At 38.4% G+C, this 22,954-nt stretch overlaps 1 protein-coding gene across 1 annotated transcript; it reads right to left on the reverse strand.

Annotated features, from left to right (window-relative positions):
• Window positions 1-6,669: 6,669 nt before the first annotated feature.
• On the reverse strand, window positions 6,670-8,934 carry LOC134586332 (tigger transposable element-derived protein 1-like). Its single transcript, XM_063441804.1, has 2 exons — window positions 8,862-8,934; window positions 6,670-8,483 (listed from the first exon to the last, which is right to left on the reverse strand). Exons 1-2 carry the CDS (start codon window positions 8,932-8,934, stop codon window positions 6,670-6,672), a joined length of 1,887 nt encoding a protein of 628 aa, XP_063297874.1.
• Between the last annotated feature and the right edge of the window lie 14,020 nt (window positions 8,935-22,954).

Consider the following 22,954-nt stretch of genomic DNA (forward strand, 5'->3'; position numbering starts at 1 on the left):
CATCCGTGAAGAGAACACCTCTCCAAAGTGCCAGACGTCATCGAATGTAAGCATTTGCCCACTCAAGTCGGTTACGATGACGAACTGCAGTCATGTTGAGACTTCGATGAGGACGACAAGCATGCAGATGAGCTTTCCTGAGATGGTTTCTGACAGTTTGTGCAGAAATTCTTTGGTTATGCAAACCGATTGTTGCAGCAGCTGTCCAGGTGGCTGGTCTCAGACGATCTTGGAGGTGAAGATGCTGGATGTTGAGGTCCTGGGCTGGTGTGGTTACATGTGGTCTGCAGTTGTGGGGCCGGTTGGATGTACTGCCAAATCTCTGAAACGCCTTTGGAGATGGCTTATGTAGAGAAATTAACATTCAATTCACAGGCAACCGCTCTGGTGGACATTGCTGCAGTCAGCATGCCAATTGCACGCTACCTCAAAACTTGCAACATGTGGCATTGTGCTGTATGATAAAACTGCACATTTTAGAGTGGCCTTTTATTGTGGCCAGCCTAAGGCACACCTTTGCAATAATCATGCTGTCAAATCCGTATCTTGATATGCCACACCTGTGAGGTGGATGGATTATCTTGGTAAAGGAGAATTGCTCACTTACACAGATTTAGACAGATTTGTGAACAATATTTAAGAGAAATAAGCCTTTTGTATACCTAGAAAAATTCTTAGATATTTGAGTTCAGCTCATGAAAGATGGGGGCAAAAACAAAAGTGTTGCGTTTAGAATTTTGTTCAGTGTATATATATACAGGGCCGGATTAAGAGCCCAGTGGGCCTGGTGCTGATAATTATGATGGGCCTAATTACAAAATCCTTTTGACCAAAAACACTAAAACAGTCCTACCTCCTAACCGTCATGTATCTGATGGAGATGGTGCTGGAGGGAAACTCATAGGATGCAACTATGAGAAAACACATACCCTTTGCTAATCTCACGCTTTCATCTTTTAAGTCAACCCATATCCCCTAACAGCAGTGTCCAGTAAAGCAGGAAGTCTATGGATGCGGTAAAAGGGTGGGCCACTGACACAAATCACATAACCAGAACAGCCGAAAGGGCGAACATAAACAAAAAGGGGGCATGTATGTCTCCCAGTCCTCTAGTGTCTGTGTCCCCATGTCTCCCAGTGTCCCCATGTCACTAGGACACTAGGGGACATTGAGAGACATGGGGACACTGGGAGACATGGGGGCACAGATGCTAGGGAACACTGCGAGACCTGGGGACACTGAGACTCTTGGGGACATTGGGAGACATGGGGACACTGGGTGACAGACACAAGGGGACACTGGGAGACATGGGGCACTGAGACACTGTGAAATATTCTCTCCAGCTACTGACCAAGAGGTGGCTGCTCTTCTTTGCTCCTCTCGCCCCACCACTTGCCCGCTCGATCCTGTCCCATCTCACCTTATCAGATCTCTCTCCACTTGTCTCGTGCCTTCTCTAACACACATTTTCAACTGCTCGCTCTCTTCTGGCATCGTCCCTGCTGACCTTAAACATGCCACTGTAGTACCTATACTAAAAAAAACATCCCTCGACCCATCCACCCCCTCTAACTACCGTCCCATATCCCTGCTCCCTTTTTCCTCAAAGCTTCTGGAAAGACTTGTCTTTACCCGTGTGTCTCATTTCCTCAATTCCAACTCTCTCCTTGACCCCCTTCAATCTGGCTTCCGCCCTCTCCACTCTACAGAGACTGCCCTTATCAAAGTTACTAACGACCTAATCACAGCTAAATACAAAGGCCACTACTCCATACTAATTCTTCTTGACCTCTCAGCGGCCTTTGACACCGTTGATCATGCTCTCCTTCTTCAAACTCTTCAATCGCTTGGTCTCTGTGACTCTGTCCTCTCATGGTTTTCCTCTTATCTCTCCCAACGCTCATTCAGTGTCTCCTTTTCTAATGATACCTCCTCCCCTTGCCCCGTCTCGGTTGGAGTTCCCCAAGGCTCCGTCCTTGGTCCCCTTCTATTTTCTCTTTATACTGCCTCTCTTGGCAAACTTATTACCTCTTTTGGATTTCACTACCACCTGTACGCTGATGACACCCAGCTATATCTCTCCTCCCCGGACCTCTCCCCTGCCGTCCTGCAACGTGTCACTGCTTGCCTTTCTTCCATCTCTGACTGGATGTCATCCCGCTTTCTGAAACTCAATCTCTCAAAAACTGAGCTCCTTGTCTTTCCTCCTCCTAATACTGATCCTCCTCTTTCGCTCTCCCTCCAAGTTTGTGGTACCAACATCAGTCCATCCTTGCAAGCGCGCTGTCTTGGCGTCATACTTGACTCTGGTCTCACATTTGAGCCTCACATCCAGCATGTTGCCAAATCCTGTAGATTCCATCTTAAAAACATAGCCCGCATCCGCCCCTTTCTTGCACCAGATACTACCAAGGAGCTTGTCCATGCTCTAGTAATTTCCCGCATGGATTATTGTAACCATCTCCTGATTGGTCTTCCCAATAGCCGTACTGCACCCTTACAGTCTGTAATGAATGCTGCTGCTAGATTGATTTTCCTCTCTAGTCGTTTCTCTCACACCTCACCCCTCTGCCAGTCCTTACATTGGCTTCCTGTATGCTATAGGAGTCAATTCAAGGTACTAACTCACACCTATAAAGCACTGAACAACTCTAGCCCCTCTTATATCTCCTCACAGATCCATAGGTATGTCCCTTCTCGGTCTCTCCGCTCTGCCCGTGACCACCTCCTGTCCGTTGTCCGCACTCGTACGGCCAACTCGCGCTTGCAGGACTTCTCACGGGCGGCTCCCTTCCTATGGAATAGCCTGCCTACCGCCATCAGACTCTCCCCTAGTCTTGCATCTTTTAAGAAGTGCCTTAAAACCCATCTCTTTAGGAAAGCTTATGGCCTCCAAGACTAACCCTTACCTCACATTCCTGTCTCTCTTGCCCTCTCCTAAAGGGCAGCCCACCTTATTTGATTGTAAATTCCTGTCCTATTGTGTTTTACACCCTACCTCCAATAGAATGTAAGCTTGTTTGAGCAGGGTCCTCTTCAACCTACTGTTCCTGTAAGTTTATATGTAATTGTCCTATTTATAGTTAAATCCCCTCTCATATATTGTAAAGCGCTATGGAATCTGTTGGCGCTATATAAATGGCAATAATAAATAAATAAATAAATAAATAGGGGACACTGGAGACTTGATAAAGACCTAGGTACAGGTCAAAATGTTGCGGTGTCCAATAAACCTGGCTAAATCTATCACAGTGAGTGCCTGAGATTTTTTTCTTTTATACTAGGTGACACAGAGACACTACGGGCACCGAGACACTACGGGCACAGAGAGACATGGGGCACTGAGAGACATTGTACACTGAGACACTCTGATACATAGGGGACACTGATACATAGGGGACATTGGAGACTTGATAAAGACCTGGGTACAGGTCGAAATGTTGCAGTGTCCAATAAACCTGCCTAAATCTATCACTGAGAGTGCCTGAGATTTTTTATTTTATACTAGGGGACACTGAGACACTAGGACACATGGGGACACTGGGAGACATTGGGAGACTAGGGGACTTTGGGAGACTAGGAAACATTGAGACACTAGGGACACTGGCACACTACAGACACTGAGAGACACCAGGGACACATGGGGATACTGAGATACTATGGACACTGGCTGGGAGACATGGGGACACTGGGAGTGCCCCATATTTCCTAGGTCTCAAAGTCGCCCAGTGTCTCCATGTCTCCCTGTGTCCCCCAGTGTCAACATGTCTCTCAGTGTACCCTAGTGTCTCAGTGTGTCTGTGTCCCCATGTCTCCCAGTGTCCCAATGTCACTAAGACACTAGGGGACACTTAGAGACATTGGGAGACATGGGGCCACTGAGACACTAGGGACAGTGGCTGGGAGACATTGGGACACAGACTAGGGGCCACTGGGAGACATGGGTCCCTAGTGTCTCAGGGTCCCCATGTTCCCCAGTGTCCCAATGTCTCAGCGTCCCCATGTCTCGGAGCTGCTGTCTGGACTCTCAGTGAGTAGAGAGAGGCAGGGAGGGAGATGCCGTAACTTCTTATCACTGCCTCTCTCCACACAAACAGCGACCCCTACTGGTTGGCGTTGGTATTGCAGAACAATATCTGTTGTACTGAGACAGACATTTGTATTGCCGGTCTTACTGCAATACAACCACCGGCTAGGCAGCCTCAAATACCTGAGAAATACTTCTGAGAAATACCTGGAAACCCTAAGAAATACATGAGAAATACCTGACAACCCTAAGAGTAGTGTGTAAAAAAAAAAATATATTTTTTTTTTAAATCAATGGGCCTATTCCATGGGCCTGGGCCTGGAGCTGCAGCTCCATCAGCCCCTATGTTAATACGGCCCTGTATATATATATATATATATATATATATATATATATATATATATATATACCTTCCTATATCTTATTTTTTTATGAAATCACAGTTCTACCTAAAAGAAGAGTATATATAAATAAATAAATGCAAGTTTTAAAGCATTCTTTTACTAAGTAGACAAATATACAACTATGTAGGGATTTAGAAAAACACCCCTCTCTGTCTCATTAGAGATTTATTTGCCTGAAGCTGAAGCAAGCAAAGTAAATAGTCAGTATAGGACCCACCTAAGAGGTTTGCTTTAATCTGGCAGGTGGGCTTGCATCTAATGGCCATTGGAGTTACTGAATAACCTCCATTTATTTAACCCCTTAAGGACCGCTGACGGTTCAGGACCGTCAGCGGTAAAATGTGCGTTTGGACCGCTGACGGTCCTGAACCGTCATAACGGTCAGGGGCTACTTACCTGATCGCCGTCGGTCCCACGGCGGCGATCAGTGCTCCTCCCGGTCCAGGGGGACTGCCTGTCTGCCCGGGCAGTCCCCCCTCGGCAGATCAGGACCCCACGGCCATGTGATCACTCGATCACATGACCGCAATAGGGGTCCATGTGTCTGCCTGCAGGGGGACTGTCTGTGCTGACAGGCAGTCTCCCTGCAAGTGTAAAATCAAAAATAAAGTGTAAAAAAAAAACAATCAGTGTAAAAATAATAATAATATGTGTATATATATATGATATATATACATGTATTATATCTATATATACCTATATATAATATATGTATATATATCATATATATAATGTCATACTAAGTGTATTTTTATATTTATATATACGTATATTAATATAAAAATACACTTATATTTATATTACACACGAATATATACAATATATATAATAACTATATATATGGTATATATATATTATTATAAAATACAAATAATATGTTAATAAAAATAAATAACAAAAAATAAAAATAATTTTTAATAATTAAAACAAAATTATATATATATATGCAATTTTATTCTAACAATATTTTGATATTGATATATATATATATTTATATCAAAATACACTTAGAATGTAATGATATATATATCTATGTATAAATAAATAAATAAAAATAATACGAAATATACATATGTCCACATACATAATTACATAAATAATTTCATAAATATACACGTAGACGTCAAATATATAAATATGTATATATATTAAAATTCTACGTGCATATTTATGTAATATTTTTACCTAATTAAGTAATTTTAATGATTGCAATTTGAGGGACCTGCCTGCCAACCCAGGCCAAAAGTCCAGATAATTTAATTTGCTAGCACTGTGTTTAACCCTGTAACTTTCTATGACACCCTAAATCCTGTACATGGGGGTACTGTTTTACTCGGGAGACTTCGCTGAACACAAATATTAGTGTTTCAAAACAGTAAAACATATCACAGCGATGATATTGTCAGTGAAAGTGACGTTTTTTGCATTTTTCACACACAAACAGCTCTTTCACTGAGGATATTATTGCTGTGATATATTTTACTGTTCTGATACACTAATATTTGTGTTCAGCGAAGTTTACTGAGTATAACAGTACCCCACATGTAGAGGTTTTATAGTGTTTGTGAAAGTTACAGGGTCAAATATAAGGCTTGATTTTACTTTTTTTTTTTTTATTGAAATTTATCAGATTGGTTAGGATGCCTTTGAGAGCGTATGGTAGCCAAGGAATGAGAATTAGCCCCATGATGGCATACCATTTGCAAAAGAAGACAACCCAAGGTATTGCAAATGAGGTATGTTCAGCCTTTTTTAGTAGCCACTTAGTCACAAACACCGGCCAAAGTTAGCGTTTTTTGCATTTTTAACACACAAACAAATATAAATGCTAACTTTGGCCAGTGTTTGTGACTAGGTGGCTACTAAAAAAGACTGGACATACCCCATTTTGAATACACTGGGTTGTCTACTTTAAAAAATATGTACATGTTAGGTGTGTTTCGGGGATTTATGACAGATAACGGTGTAACAATGTCACTATTGATACATTTAAAATATATATACAGTGATACCTCGGTTCACGAACTTAATTCGTGAACTGACTCTGGTCGCGAACCGAATTGGTCGTGAACCGAGGCACATTTTCCCATAGGGTTCAATGTAAATCCGGTTAATCCGTGCTGACTTTTTTTGGGGGGTTTTTGAAGCCCAAAAATATGAAACAAATGACAATACACATTAGTAAAGTACAGTATACTGTAGTTATTTATTAAGAGAGGACAGTAAGGTGGGAGGCAGTTATTGTTTGGGGGGAGAGTCCCCCTCCATAAGGACATCAGGGAGATCTTCTTCAGGGGTTTCCTCTCTCCTTTGTCTCCTAGCTGCAGGCTCAGTTTGTCTGAAAAATCTGTCCAATGTCACTTGTCTCTTTCTGCGCTGCATAACCCTCCGGAAATGAGAGACCACATTATCATTCATGAGATTTAACACTCTGTTTGTGACAGTAATGTTGGGGTGGTGCTTTTCAAAGAAATCATGGCACTCATTCCATTTTTGCATAATGGATTTTATGGCATCACTGCTAACCTCCTCCCTTTCTTCTTCCTCCTCAGTGGAATGCTCCTCAAGAAGTGCCTTCTGCTGCTCACTGTGGAGTTCATAAAGTTCTTCCGTGGTCAGCTCCTCCCTATGTTCCTCAACAAGCTCTTCCACATCAGCACCATCAACGTCCAGACCCATATTCTTGCCCATGGACACAATTTCCTCCACTACCTCTGCATCAGACCCTTCTAAGTCATGTTCACGTTCAGCGACACATTCTGGCCACAGTTTCCTCCAGGCTGAATTTAGGGTTCGGGAAGTGACCTCTTCCCAGGCTTTGTCAATGAGGTTAATGCAGTGGACAACATTGAAATGTTTCTTCCAGAATTCTTTCAAAGTCAAGGATGTCTCTTCAGTGACATTAAAACACCTAGTGAAGAGCGCCTTTGTGTACAGCTTCTTAAAGTTGCAGATGACTTGCTGGTCCATGGGCTGCAGAAGTGGTGTTGTGTTGGGGGGGAGGAACTTTACCTTGATGAAGTCATACTCAGCATCCATATCATCCACCAAGGCTGGAGGGTGTGCTGGGGCATTGTCCATCAGAAGAAGGCACCTTTCAGGCAAATGGTTATCAGAAAGATATTTTCTGACGGTGGGTGCAAACACCTCGTGCAGCCATTCCATAAACAATTGCCTTGTGACCCAAGCTTTGGCATTGGCTCTCCACATGACGGGCAGTCTGGCCTTGTTCACATTTTGTTCCCTAAATGCACGAGGGGTCTGAGAATGGTACACCAGTAGTGGTTTAATTTTCAGATCGGCGCTTGCGTTGGCACACAGCAAAAGGGTCAATCTGTCCTTCATGGGCTTGTGCCCTGGTAGGGCCTTTTCCTCCTGTGTGATATAGGTTCTGTTCGGCATTTTTTTCCAGAAGAGCCCTGTTTCATCACAGTTGAACACTTGTTGAGGGACGTATCCTTCTGTCTTCATGAATTCTGCAAATTCTAACTTGTAAGCTTCTGCTGCGGCCTTGTCAGAACTGGAAGCCTCACCATGTCTAATCACACTGTGGATGCCAGTTCTCCTGCGGAATTTTTCAAACCACCCTCTACTGGCTTTAAATTCGTCACTTGCTGCACTTGTAGAGGGGCTTCTTTGCTGTAAATCACTGTGCAATTTCCTGGCTTTCTCACAGATCATAGCTTCACTTACACTATCACCTGCCAGCTGTTTCTCATTCAACCACACCAACAAAAGTTTTTCCACCTCTTCCAGCACTTGTGTCCTCTGCTTGGTTAACATTGTTACTCCTTTTGCAACATCAGCTCCTTTGATGGCGGCTTTGTTTTTCAGAATAGTCGAAATTGTTGACTTTGCCATCTTGTACTCCGAAGCCAGATCAGTCACACGAATACCACGGTCATGCTTTTCTATAATTTCCTTCTTCAGCTCAATGGTTATTTTCTTCACAACCTTGCTGTCACCTTTACTACTGCTGTGCACTTTCTTTTTGCCACCATGCTTGCGCTGCACATTCTTGTCACTTGCATTTCCACTTTGCACATTGTCACCTGCATTTCCACTTCGCACATTGTCACTTGCATTTCCACTTTGCACATTGTCACTTGCATTTCCACTTTGCACATTGTCACTTGCATTTCCACTTTGCACATTGTCAACTGCATTTCCACTTTGCACATTGTCAACTGCATTTCCACTTTGCACATTGTCAACTGCATTTCCACTTTGCACATTGTCAACTGCATTTCCACTTTGCACATTGTCACTTGCATTTCCACTTTGCACATTGTCACTTGCATTTCCACTTTGCACATTGTCAACTGCATTTCCACTTTGCACATTGTCAACTGCATTTCCACTTTGCACATTGTCACTTGCATTTCCACTTTGCACATTGTCACTTGCATTTCCACTTTGCACATTGTCACCTGCATTGCTGTTCTTGTCACCTTTATTGCTGCTCCGCACTTTCTTCTTTCCACTATGCTTCTTGGGAGCCATATTGGGTGTCCAGTGAACTGTACAGTATGTACTGTATGGGATAAAATACAGTATAATCACTTATAATGCTTGCAGAGTACAGTACTTCTTTCTGTGTACTGTATGTACTGTATGTGATAAAATACAGTATAATCACTTACTGTACTGTATAATGCTTGCAGAGTACTTCTTTCTGTGTACAGTATGTACTGTATGTGATAAAATACAGTATAATCACTTATAATGCTTGCAGAGTACTTCTTTCTGTGTCTCTTATTCTTGCTTCTTCTCTCCACGGTCTTCCTACAGGAAGTCCCGACCATGTGACAGCCTGAAATTAGCATTAAAATGGCCGCGGCTTGCGTTCGTGAACCGAGGCGGAGTTCGTGAACCGGAGCATATTTTTACGAACTTTTCTGTTCGTGAACCGAGGCGGAGTTCGTGAACCGGAGCATATTTTTACGAACTTTTCTGTTCGTGAACCGAGTTGTTCGTGAACAGAAGCGTTCGTGAACCGAGGTATCACTGTATATTGAAACCGCAATTTCCTACTTGTATTTATAGGCCTATAACTTGCAAAAAAAAGCAATAAAGCATGTAAACACTGGGTGTTTTTAAACTCGGGACAACATTTTTAATCTATTTAGCAGTTTTTTTCATTAGCTTTTGTAGATAAGTAAAAGATTTTTCAAGTAAAAGTCCAAAAACATGTTTTTTTTTATATTTTTCACCATATTTTATTATATTTTTTAAATACAATATATGACATAATATAAATACTGGTATGTAAAGAAAGCCCTTCTTGTCGTGAAAAAAACAATATATAACTTGTATGGGAACCGTAAATGAGAGAGTGGAAAATTACAACTAAACACAAACACCACAAAAGTGTTAAAACTGCTCTGGTCCTTAACGTACAAACATCGCAAAAACAGGCCGGTCCTGAAGGGGTTAAATATCCATAGGGATTTGGGCTAATGCGCAGGTAACTATTTTTTTCTTTGAATTTATTGTATGTATTGGGACTGATGTTTGCTGTGTTCTTTGCTGCTGCCCAGGAGTAGTGGGAGTTTGAGCGCAGGACTTGTTTTTGTGTATTTGTAATAATAAATGACAAATATAAATTATAATCTGACCAGTGGCAACTGGTGGTTGAACACACACACGTATAGGAAAGTAATGAAATCAAAGGGGTTCTAGAGACATTGTAATAAACTGGAGGTCAGCTTGCTCATTTTTGCAGTTGGTAGTTTGACTTGAATAGGTTTTTTTTTTGTTTTGTTTTTTGTGGGTGATACATATTTCAAACAGTATGATGTGATAATATAGCAGTAAAATGCATAAAATAAACCAGTGTCACAGGAGAGCAATACTTTTACAATTATAGCACACCACCTCCTCTAGTAAAAACATTGCTGAGGGTAAGTAACTGAGACCCTATTTCACACCAGAAAACATTAGCACAAAGGTTTTTATCTCAAACGATGCCCAAGAAAATGAGAAGGGAGCTCCAAGATGTAAATATATTGCTAACCTATGGGGCAATTTTAAGGCCACAGAGTGGTACTTGAAAAAATCATGAAAACTGTAAATTACACAAAAAACAAGTATGATTGGAAATTGGATCTTAAAGAAAATGTACCAGCGCAAAAAGAAAAATAAATAAACCAAAACGTAAATCGCACCAAACACAATCGCTTCACACCAAGTGTCTCCACTCAATAAAATTCCAAAACATTTGAAAATTGATACTTAAAATGATTGGTGCAGCACTTTTTATGAAATGCTTCTCTTCTTATCGTGAGTCTTGTATTGATGAGCTTGTATTGGGCTCTCTTTGTAGCACCTCTGGGTATATTTAATGAGCATCTTCACCAGTATTATTGAAGTTTTGACACACAAAAAAAAACATGTTTTCGATGTTATTTAACCAAGTGTTAGCTATTGATATTGCTAAAGGTTTGACATTGTGCAGAAGATTTGTCTTACATATATGAAAATTTAGAGTCCAGGCTTCCCCAAACTCCGGCCCTACAGACGTTGCTGAACTACAACTCCCATTATTCTATGAATGAAATAGGATGAGAATCATGGGAGTTGTAGTTCAGTAACATCTGGGGGGCCTGAGTTTGGGGAAGCTGGACTTTAGACAGATAAAAAAACACACACATTTAGATTGGCTCTATGTCATTTTTTATCTGTAGTCCATATTGAAATACTTGTTATAGTAAAAAATTTTGATGGGAATTTCAGTGGATGCCCAGGATCCGGCAAGACCTTAAGCTACAGTTAGTATATGGAAAGATAGCTTCCGAATATGTTTGGAAACACCCTCCTATCTCTTATTGCCCTGAGAAAAATCACAAAATGTCATTAAATATATTAACGTTTTTAATATTGAGAAGTGACATTTTTTATGAACCTTTAAACTGTGAATAAACACACACAATGTCATAATGCATGGATGACGTCACTAACCATTCAATAATGGGCAGATTGCATCATATATACAAGTCTTTGCTTTATTACCTCAGCGTTTAAACTCCGGCATTTAAATGCTGTGAACTGAAAGAAGACTTTTAAAATATCTACATGCTGCTTTATTTGGAAAATGGAAATATAACATTCCCTTAACTTAACAAGGTTATTCACTGAAGTCCAAAACCATCTATCTGTGTATGGGGCCATATGAACTGAAAAATTCAGCTGCAAATGCGGGCCTCGATTGAAAGAAAAATCCAAACTCTTTGCACACTGGCCTAGCTAACAGCCAGCGGGCAAATAGTTACAAAAAAAAAAACCTCAGAGGCACAAGGGCTAAATATGTGGGGGCATATGGGGGTATATCTACTAAACATAATGACATTCCAGCTCCGACCTAGCAGTGGGCGGGGGGCTATTTATTTAAATAAATAGGGTGGGAATGCCATTATCCATCCCCCCTTATAATGGCTTGTCCTCCCCTTGCACCCTTGCGTGATTAGAGTCCCCAAACCCCTATTCACTCTCCCATAAAAAATAAATATCCCTACCTAAATAAAAATGTATACTTTCCATCAAACATAGAAACATAGAATGTGACGGCAGATAAGAATTATTTAGCCAATCAAATCTGCCCAATTTTCTAAATACGTTCATTAGTCCTTGGCCTTAACATCTTATTTCTTTTAATTGTTCTCATCTTTGGACCCAAAATAAGCCAAATAAAAACCAATTATCTTGCGACACGAAAAATGTAATGCAAAAGAGAATCCATCTTCACCCATGGAGGGCCCCACGCAGACTGAGCTCTGAAAACCCTTTCCCACACGATGTCAGCTACTACATAGTGTGGGAAAATTTCCTGTGCTTTGCAATATGAGTAAGAGCACTCTGATTGGCTGTCTAGTAAACCAACCAACCAAAGCGCTATGAGACCAAGTCTCAAGAGCAACGAGTGCACCCATTTAGAAAAGTCCAATTCTAGGACTAAAACTCTGATGAATGTAAGATGTGAGATTTCAGCAAATTGTACTATTCAAACTCTACTGTTTAATAATAGCTACATTTTAAAAAGGTTGTTGTTTCAACGATCAGTCTAATGTAATTGTCAATTTTTCAAGTGAAGTCAAACTTACGTAAATCGATTGTATTTAAACCTACTGCAGTTTCTATAGCAGCTGCATGTTTAACCTACCAGTTCATCTATTGCAATTTCCCCACCTATAGCTTTGTATTTGAGTTCCCACCAGAATCTGTTTGGTGGTAAAAAAAAAAAAACAGTAAGCAACTTCTACAAAAATATCCCCAAGAAGCTACAGGCATTTGTAAGTGTTTAGCCCCTTATCTATTTTTCATATAAATTATTTTGTAACTTGATTTTAAAATAAAATTGTAATAACCTTAAGATATAATAATAACTAGAAACTAGACATCACATAGAATGTTGAGAAGTACAACAATTATGCAACATGCTCTGGGAATATGTAGCAATTTTTATGAGTAAAAATCTAATTTGTAGATATAATTACCCCTGAGATATGTTCGTAAAGTTGCACCTTGCTAGATAACTAAAGGTCTCTTGAAAAACATGGCAACACAAATGGCTTGGCATATTATTATAGTATATGGTATTGATGTTTGTGCAAAAGATAATGTAAAAAGAAACCCAAGAGACTAAGCATTACTGTTACTTACACAAAGTAGAAGAAAACTCAAGCTGTTCAAAATGTACTGAATACAAAAATGCAAAGATAAAATACATTTCTAAATAAATAATTATGTTTTCTTTCTATGCTTTTTGAAGGGATACTAGAGTCACCAAAACAACTTTAGCTTAATGAAGCAGTGTTGGTGTATAGTCCATGCCCCTGCAGTGTCACTGCTTAATTCTCTGCCATTTAGGAGTAAAAAACTTCTCAAACCCAGAATGACAGTCAGAGCTCTACTTGGATCAAGAAGCTAAAACTCACATATGAAAAATGATATCATAATATAATGATTTTGCATGCATTCATCCAGTTGATGTTTAAACATCTGTATAGACGCTGATAAAATCACCTCTTCAGGCAGATAATTCCACATCCTTATTGTTCTTGTTGTAGAAAAATTACCTTTCATGTGCCTAAATCTACTTTCTTCCAGTCTAAATGCATGACCTTGTCTCCAATGTATAGTCCAATGGTTTGTATTGGCCCCGAATATATTTGTATAATGCTATCATATTTCCTCTGAGGTGCTGTTTTTCCAAACTAAACGGATTAAAATTTGTTCATTTTTATAACTGAAATGCTCAATATCTTTAATTAAGTTTGTAGCCCACCTCTGCACTTTTTCTAGTGCCATCCTTCTTTAGAACAGGTGCCCAAAATTGCACAGCATATTAAAGGTGTGGTCTTACCCGCGATTTATAAAGAGGCAACATTTTATTTTCATCCCAACACATAATGCCCATATTTATACATGACAATACCTTACTGGCGTTAGCAACAGCCTATTGACATTCTACATTGTTGTCTATAACAATTCCTGACTCCTTCCAGTGTGTCGTTATCCCTAATTTACTACATTTAGGGTGTAAGTTGTTTGTGCATTGTTTACCCACAAAGTGCATAACTTTGCAACTAAATTGCATCTGCCATTTAAGTGCCCAGTCCCACAATCTATCTAAATCCCTCAGCAGCAAAGTAATATTCTGCTAACATTGAATTACTTTACGTTACAGAGTTTTGTGTCATCTGCAAACACTAAAACATGGCTTTCAATGCCTATTGCAAGATCATTTATAAATATGTTGAATAGAAGCAATCCAAGAACAGAAACCTGGGTGACACCACTTACCAATTTTGTCCAGCTTGAACATTTACCATTAACAATATCTCTCTGTACTCTATCTTTAAGACAATGCTATACCCAAGAACAAGAATTTTTGTCTAGACCAATTTCATTTTGTTGTAACACTTACCTATTGTGAGAAACCATATCAAATGCCTTGGCAAAATCCAAGTAGAACACATCCACTGCAACACACTGATCTATATTTGAATGCAATTAAAGGAATACTATAGTCACCTAAATTACTTTAGCTAAATAAAGCAGTTTTAGTGTATAGATCATTCCCCTGCAATTCCACTGCTCAATTCACTGTCATTTAGGAGTTAAATCACTTTGTTTCTGTTTATGCAGCCCTAGCCACACCTCCCCTGGCTATGATTGACAGAGCCTGCATGAAAAAAAAAACTGGTTTCACTTTCAAACAGATGTAATTTACCTTAAATAATTGTATCTCAATCTCTAAATTGAACTTTAATTACATACAGGAGGCTCTTGCAGGGTCTAGCAAGCTATTAACATAGCAGGGGATAAGAAAATCTTAATTAAACATAACTTGCAATAAAGAAAGCCTAAATAGGGCTCTCTTTACAGGAAGTGTTTATGGAAGGCTGTGCAAGTCACATGCAGGGAGGTGTGACTAGGGTTCATAAACAAAGGAATTTAACTCTAAATGGCAGAGGATTGAGCAGTGAGGCTGCAGGGGCATGTTCTATACACCAAAACTGCTTCATTAAGCTAAAGTTGTTCAGGTGACTATAGTGTCCCTTTAATTTAGTTTGACATGACCTGTGTTTTATAAAACTATGCAGATTTTTGATAATAACAATATTCTTCCTAACAAATTCCTAAAATTATCCCCTAATAACCCTTGAAAAACCTGTTAAGTTAACAGCTCAATAATTTCCAGGCAAAGGTTTTGATGAATCCATTTTGAATATAGGAACCACATTTTGGTACTTAAGACCAATATATATGATCTTAAAGTAATTTTTTACTTCCATCTTTTGTACATAATTGGGAGTTCAAGAACATACTGTCAGTACTAAAACAAACAGCCTGTTTAAAACAGAATAACCCCAGCTGTGCCGATAACTGGGGTCATCTGATACAGGCAGACAATATGAATCTTTGAACATCGTATCAACTGCATCCTAGTTAACCATTGATTGTGGCAATATTCCAATAACATTGGGACTAATATATTGAAACATATTTCTTATACACAGACTGACGTTTTTTACTTTGATTTTTCTTAAAGACGTATTCCACACACCATAACTACTTCTGGTAATTTATTAGATTATATCTAATAACTCTCTCTTTTTTTCTGCAAATTCTGGCTTTAAGTGGGAACCTGTTTTATCCAGTAGAGTAGTATCAAAACCACTACTGCTTATCCTAATTTAAGAGTTTTCACTCTCACCTAAACTTGCTTTATAGGAACCACATCTACCTTCCTCCAACCCTCCACTACAACTTCTGAAAGAAAAGAATCCTGAAAGATTTACAACAGAGGTTTGCTTATATTTCCACACTGTGTTCCTTAAAGGAACACTGTAGGCACTTTAACAACCTAATTTTATTGAAGTTGTTACATGCTGAATTTATTATCAGTAATGCTCCATTATCACATATTTTTATGTAACCCTAATCCTCTGTAATCATATGGATTGCCAGCCAGATCTTATAATATTTATTAGATACATTGTCCTGCACATCATTGCTATACAGATTTAGACCATTGTTACTACTCTTTTATTTTTAAGACTTACCTTGTTTTATTTGCCTGTTCTTTTTTTTTTTAGCACTTATTTGTTTAAATTCTTCTATCAGAGTTTTATTGCATGATTTTGCACTACTGCAGTTCTATAGGTTTATTTGTACTAGTGTTAAAGAGATGGATATCTTTTTTTTTTTCAAAGTAAAATTTAGCCCATAAAGCAGTACTTTTCATCCTTCTGATCCAGCGCCGGTCTTTAAACTGTGCAGGAATTTATTTATTTTCAAGAGCACCATTCTGTCCAACTATTTCTCTGTAAAGGGAAAAACCTCCCTCCTCCATCAATCTACACAAAATGTCAAGGTCAAACATACTAAAGGGGATAGAAAGAAGGAAGCTCATGAGCAATAAGGAATTCTTTGCAGTCTTATATACAATCATGTTATGCCCATTAGTGTACAGTGTGTTTATTGAGAAGGGTATTTCAATATACATTCAGGTAGCATTTTATCAAGCCGCATTCCCAGCTATGCTATCAGAAATAATGCAAACACCCGTAAACTGTCCATTTGGTCATTTTTCCAAAGTTTTGGCTACCATATGGGAAAATAATTTCTGCCTTTTTGCTAATATTTCAGAACCTATCTGAAATATGAGAGGGTAGTGGATGCATGGAATAGCCTTCCAGCTGAAGTGGTAGAGGTTAACACAGTAAAGGAGTTTAAGCATGCGTGGGATAGGCATAAGGCTATCCTAACTATAAGATAAGGCCAGGGACTAATGAAAGTATTTAGAAAACTGGGCAGACTAGATGGGCCGAATGGTTCTTATCTGCCGTCACATTCTATGTTTCTATGTTTCTATATTGTGTGATAAGGGATAGCGTCTTTGAAACATTTTATACCCGGACCTTTAAGTAAAAGAAATGAAACAAATAATATCATGTATAAGGACATCCCCATTCTGTTCTCAAAATGAATTTACTGTACTTTAAAGGAACAAGCACCAACTATGATTATAATGAATATAGAACTGATTACAGTCAGTCTATTTTTTAAACACACAATCAATGCCCTTCTCCTTTCATAGCTAACTGTCCTACTATTGGCTCTGAATTGTTTTATGTGTTATCAGATATCTACTACCTGTAGCTAAAGGAGGAATTGTTATGCAATTTCGTAAATATTATTGGACTGCTTGCTTGTTCAATACTGTAGTTTATGTATACATAAATCTGTTGATAGAGATAAACTGTCCCTTTTTACTGGAATTCACACTATTCAATAGAATATTGGGAATCATCAATAATTTGTGTTGACCTTTTCTTCATGAGATGCTCCGTTTCCATTTGAATTTATATTAATGATTTAGCAATTATTCGCATAATCCAGTTGAGACAAGGCAACAATAGTGTAAACACTACAAAAAAAGAGAGACATTGTTTAATTTCTCCTCTTCTTTGTGTGTTTTGTATATGCTGACTGCCAGGTCCAAAGAACAGAGTTTGTATTAAGGATTGACACAGAGCCAAGATGGTGGCGTCCAGTTGTAGCATAAAGAGGTGTATTTCGACATTTAGTTTTATATTTACACCTTAAAAATATGTAATTGTTTTGTTTACTAAAGGGTAAGTAAACATATTTTTTCTTCTTTACAGTTCATGCAGAAAAAAGATACATGATATATTTTTCTTATTTTGCCTTCTAGGTTATATTTTTAAATGTTCCTGAATAAGCTCCAATCAATACTAAGAGTATCAATCCAGCATAATCTTCATTATCATTAAACCATATTCCGTTTACTCACTGTGACCTCGATTTAATTTTTTTGGATAAGCTTTTCAAATGATCTCATATATTGAAATGTATTGTAGTATTTTGATATTTTTGTAATATCTATTATATATTAAAAATATTTGATATTTTCTAAGACCTATGCCTGATGTAGTTGGTATTGCTACTCTTTGATATTGGGGGAAGGTAATTTACTTCTGACTGTGCATTAGCTGTGGTGCTTGTTTTATATTTTTTGTTTGTTTGTTTGTTTGCTTGTTATGATACAGTATGGCTGACAAGCAAGTAACATGGCAGAATGATCATGTTAAAATCCACAATACAATTTCCTTTTTAGATTTCAGCGTCACTTTAATGTGAAGTCACTTGTAAGTAATGTATGTGATTATTTTGGCTTACTTCCCGTCTGTGGTGTTAGCCAAAAAATATTACATCTAGGGCCCCAATTTAAGAAGCTTTCCAAATGATTCATTTTGTTAGAAGACTCATTTATCTCCAAACAATCCCATAGACATTAACAGTGACTTTTATAGATAAAGCGTTTAGAAAGTCTTTCAATCAGTATTCAATCATTTGGAAAGCTAATAAGATAGAGGCCTTGGTCTGACACCTATAACATTTTGGCCTTGATTTAGTATTGTTATATAAGCTTTTCTAATTACTTTAACATTAAGCTTTTCAGAATATAAAAATATATATATTATGTATAAATATAACTCAAAACATCAAAATACTACATCATTTTTATATTTCCATACTAGTATATAACTTTAAAAGTTTATCTAAAAATATTAAATCGTTTAGAAGGTTTATCCAACAATATTAAATTGAGGCTATTGGTCACAAAAGGATATTGTATCTGACATCTGATGGTGATATGCAGTTCAGGACTCCCTTTGCTGCGATTCCCTTCCATCATCTTGGAAGGCATCATCTTTGATGTCGGAATCAATTTCCGTAAAGAATAGCTTATCATTTGACACGTGGCTTGTTGCTCCTGAATTGGTGTATCATCCATCACTTTTGTGAGTGTTCCACATGGATGGAGTATATATCATTGATTGAAACTGTGTGACTAGTGATGTTGTTAATGAGGTTCCTGTATCTCTTGCAGCACCATCTCAGTTCAGTTCTGATGAAAGGAATATGCACATGAGGTTTAATGAAATAAGATAACCAATTGTTTACCATGGCTCTATTTGATTGGGCTCCACTATTTACAAGAGGTTATGTGTATACTTAATGTACATTGTTTGTGTCATCTACATTAGATTTTGTGCTGTTACTACCATATTAGTGTTGTGTGCATATATTAACCCCTTAAGGTCGCATGACGGAAATTTTCCGTCATTGCAGCACTCCCCTTAAGGACGCTGGACGGAAAATTTCCGTCCAAAATGAAAATTAACCCCTGATTGCCACAATCGCGGCAATCAGGGGTTAATCTTCCTGTAGTGTGTCTCCCTATCGGAGGCACACTACCATGGGCTGTTTCACTGATTCAGCCCATGTGATCGCTCTGACCGGGAGTCAGAGTGATCACACGTGCTGCAGTGAAACCCGATCTGTTTCCCTGCAGCTCCGTGTGAGCTGTGAACAGCAGAGAGACAGATCGATGCTGATCTTTCTCTCTGGCTGTAAAAAAAAAGTTAGTTACAAAATCCCACCCCCCTCACCTCTTTCAAATAAAATTCAACCCCTTCCCTGCCCTTTGATCACTGCCTGCAGTGATCAAAATACAGATCACAGTATTTCACTGTGATCTGATTTTTTTCTTTTAACCCCTGAGGGTTAACTTTTATTTTTTTTAATCCTCAGGGGTTAAATGTATTTAATTAATTCATTTAAATATTTTAAAATATTTATTTATTTAGCTAAGGTGGGTAGAAGTTAGTGGGAAATTTGGGGATTTACGGTTAGGCTAGTTAGGGGTTAAAAGTTAAAAAAAAAACAATAAAAAGTTAAAAAAACTTTTCAAAAGTTTAAACAAAGTTTTAAAATAGTAAAATAAGTTGTCAAAATCTAAATAAAACTTTTAAAAAGTTAAAAAAAACTTTTAAAAAGTTAAAAAAATGTTTAAAAAAGGGGGAAAATGCGTATTACCGCTACACTTGGTACAGGCTAGCAAAAAAATGATACCGCGGTAATGTTTCAAATATGCCTTTTGAAACACCCTGGGGTGTCTTCTTTAGGAAATGGTATGCCTTTGTGAAGTAAATGGAAAACACAACCTATTAAAAAAATTCCAAAGTGGGGCATGGACCCAGCGTAAAAAATCTACCTTGAATGGCTGTGTCTCAAATGTGCCCCTTCAACGTTGTCATATACCTGGTAAAGGTACATACGGGGGTATTGCTGTACTCAGATGACATAGCGGAGCAACATATGATGTATTATATTGCTGTAACACATATAAGGTTTGCAAAATATATTTTACAAACTCATTGAGTATGTGAAAAAGGCATTTAAAAAGCGTATTACCACTACACTTGGTATAAGCTAGCGGAAAAATTATTTCACGCTAAGGGTTAAAATACATCTTTTGAAATGCCCTAGGGTGTCTTCTTTAAGAAATGGTATGCCTTTATGGGGTAGTTGGAATAATTAACCTACAAACAAACCTCCAAAGTGGGGTATGGACACAGCGTAAAAATGTAAAGTTTGAAAAAACTTAAATGGCTGTGTCTCAAATATGCCCCTTCAATGTCCGCATATACCTGGCAAAGGTACATATGGGGATATTGCTGTGCTCAGACGACATAACTGAGCAAGATAGGAAGTATTATATAGCCATAGCACACATAAGGTTTGCAAAATATACAGTACAAACTCATTGTGTGTGTAAAAAAGGCAGTAAAAAATGCTTATTACCACTACACTTGGTACAAGCTAGCGGAAAAATGATTTCACGCTAAGGTTCAAAATACATCTTTTGAAATACCCTAGGGTGTCTTCTTTAAGAAATGGTATGCCTTTATGGGGTAGCTGGAATAATTAACCTACAAACAAACCTCCAAAGTGGGGTATGGACACAGCGTAAAAATGTAAAGTTTGAAAAAACTTAAATGGCTGTGTCTCAAATATGCCCCTTCAATGTCCGCATATACCTGGCAAAGGTACATATGGGGATATTGCTGTGTTCAGACGACATAACTGAGCAAGATAGGAAGTATTATATAGCCGTAGCACACATAAGGTTTGCAAAATATACAGTACAAACTCATTGTGTGTGTAAAAAAGGCAGTAAAAAATGCTTATTACCACTACACTTGGTACAAGCTAGCGGAAAAATGATTTCACGCTAAGGTTCAAAATACATCTTTTGAAATACCCTAGGGTGTCTTCTTTAAGAAATGGTATGCCTTTATGGGGTAGCTGGAATAATTAACCTACAAACAAACCTCCAAAGTGGGGTATGGACACAGCGTAAAAATGTAAAGTTTGAAAAAACTTAAATGGCTGTGTCTCAAATATGCCCCTTCAATGTCCGCATATACCTGGCAAAGGTACATATGGGGATATTGCTGTGTTCAGACGACATAACTGAGCAAGATAGGAAGTATTATATAGCCGTAGCACACATAAGGTTTGCAAAATATACAGTACAAATTCATTGTGTGTGTAAAAAAGGCAGTAAAAAATGCTTATTACCACTACACTTGGTACAAGCTAGCGGAAAAATGATTTCACGCTAAGGTTCAAAATACATCTTTTGAAATACCCTAGGGTGTCTTCTTTAAGAAATGGTATGCCTTTATGGGGTAGCTGGAATAATTAACCTACAAACAAACCTCCAAAGTGGGGTATGGACACAGCGTAAAAATGTAAAGTTTGAAAAAACTTAAATGGCTGTGTCTCAAATGTGCCCCTTCAATGTCCGCATATACATGGCAAAGGTACATATGGGGGTATTGCTGTGCTCAGATGACACAGCTGAGCAAGATAGGAAGTATGATATAGCTGTAGCACACATAAGGTTTGCAAAATACACAGTACAAACTCACGGTGTGTGTCAAAAAAGCAGAAAAAATGCTTATTACTACTACACTTGGTACAAGCTAGCAGAAAAATGATCCCCCACTAAGGTTCAAAATATGCATTTTGAAATACCCTGGGATGTCTTCTTTAAGAAATAGTATGCTTTTATGGGATAGTTGGAATATATAGCCTGCTAAAAAACTTCAAAGTGGGGTAACAACACAGCGTAAAAATTCAAAGTTTGACAAAACCTGCAATGGCTGTGTCTGAAATGTGCCCCTTCAACGTCCCCATATAACTGGCAAAGGTACATACGGGGGTATTGCTGTACTCAGACAACATAGCTGAGCAACATATAAAGTATTATAAAGCCATAGCACACATAAGGTTTGCAAAATATACAGTACAAACTCACTGTGTGTCAAAAAGGCAGAAAAAAATGCTTTTTACCACTGCACTTGATACAAGCTAACGGAAAAATGATCCCACGCTAAGGTTCAAAATTTGCCATTTGAAATACCCTTGGGCGTCTTCTTTAAGAAATAGTATGCCTTTTTGGTGTAATTGGATAAAGCAGCCTGCTAACATATTTAAAAATAGAATACGGACCCATTAAAACTCTCCGTGTAAATTCACACTTAAAAACCTGAACTTATCACATCTCTTTCACAGCACTGTAACTTCACAAAATAGTGTCTGGGTCATACATTGGGCATATTGTTTTACTCAGAAGAGGTAACTGAGCATACTTAGGGGGAATTTATGACAGTGGCACTTATCAAATGTAAGAAATACCCAGCGAAAATGCAACATGTAAGTAAAAAAAAATATTATTTTTTTCTCACCACAAAATTTGAAATAAATTGGTGAAAACATGGTGGCAAGTTAAGGTATAATATATGCCTAATAGCATACCCTGGAGTGTCTGCTTTCTCAAATGGAAGGCCTTTATGGGGTTATTTGAACAGTCAGATGGCTATAATGCCACAAATTCAGACATATGACCATCTATGAAAATTCCAACTATAGAAACTGAAATAGCATGGTCTCCTATATGGCACTGTAGCTTCACAGAATAGGGGCAAAGGTATACAATGGGGGTATCGTTGTACTCAGCAGATGTAGCTGAACACAATATGGGGTTCTGTACAGGGATAGCACACACTAGATTTACGAAATACACATTACAAAAACCTTGTTATATGTGAATATGCCAAAATAGAGAAAAAACACAATT

The sequence above is a fragment of the Pelobates fuscus genome, chromosome 2 (assembly GCF_036172605.1).
Source record: "Pelobates fuscus isolate aPelFus1 chromosome 2, aPelFus1.pri, whole genome shotgun sequence".
NCBI lineage: Eukaryota > Metazoa > Chordata > Amphibia > Anura > Pelobatidae > Pelobates > Pelobates fuscus.

Excerpts from the sequence above, each read along its gene's own strand:
- LOC134586332 (XM_063441804.1), bottom strand. The coding sequence starts at position 8,934 with ATGGCTCCCAAGAAGCATAGTGGAAAGAAGAAAGTGCGGAGCAGCAAT. Across the intron at positions 8,484-8,861 it reads TGACAAGAACAGCAATGCAG|GTGACAATGTGCAAAGTGGA; the intron begins GTGACAATGTGC and ends GTGGAAATGCAG.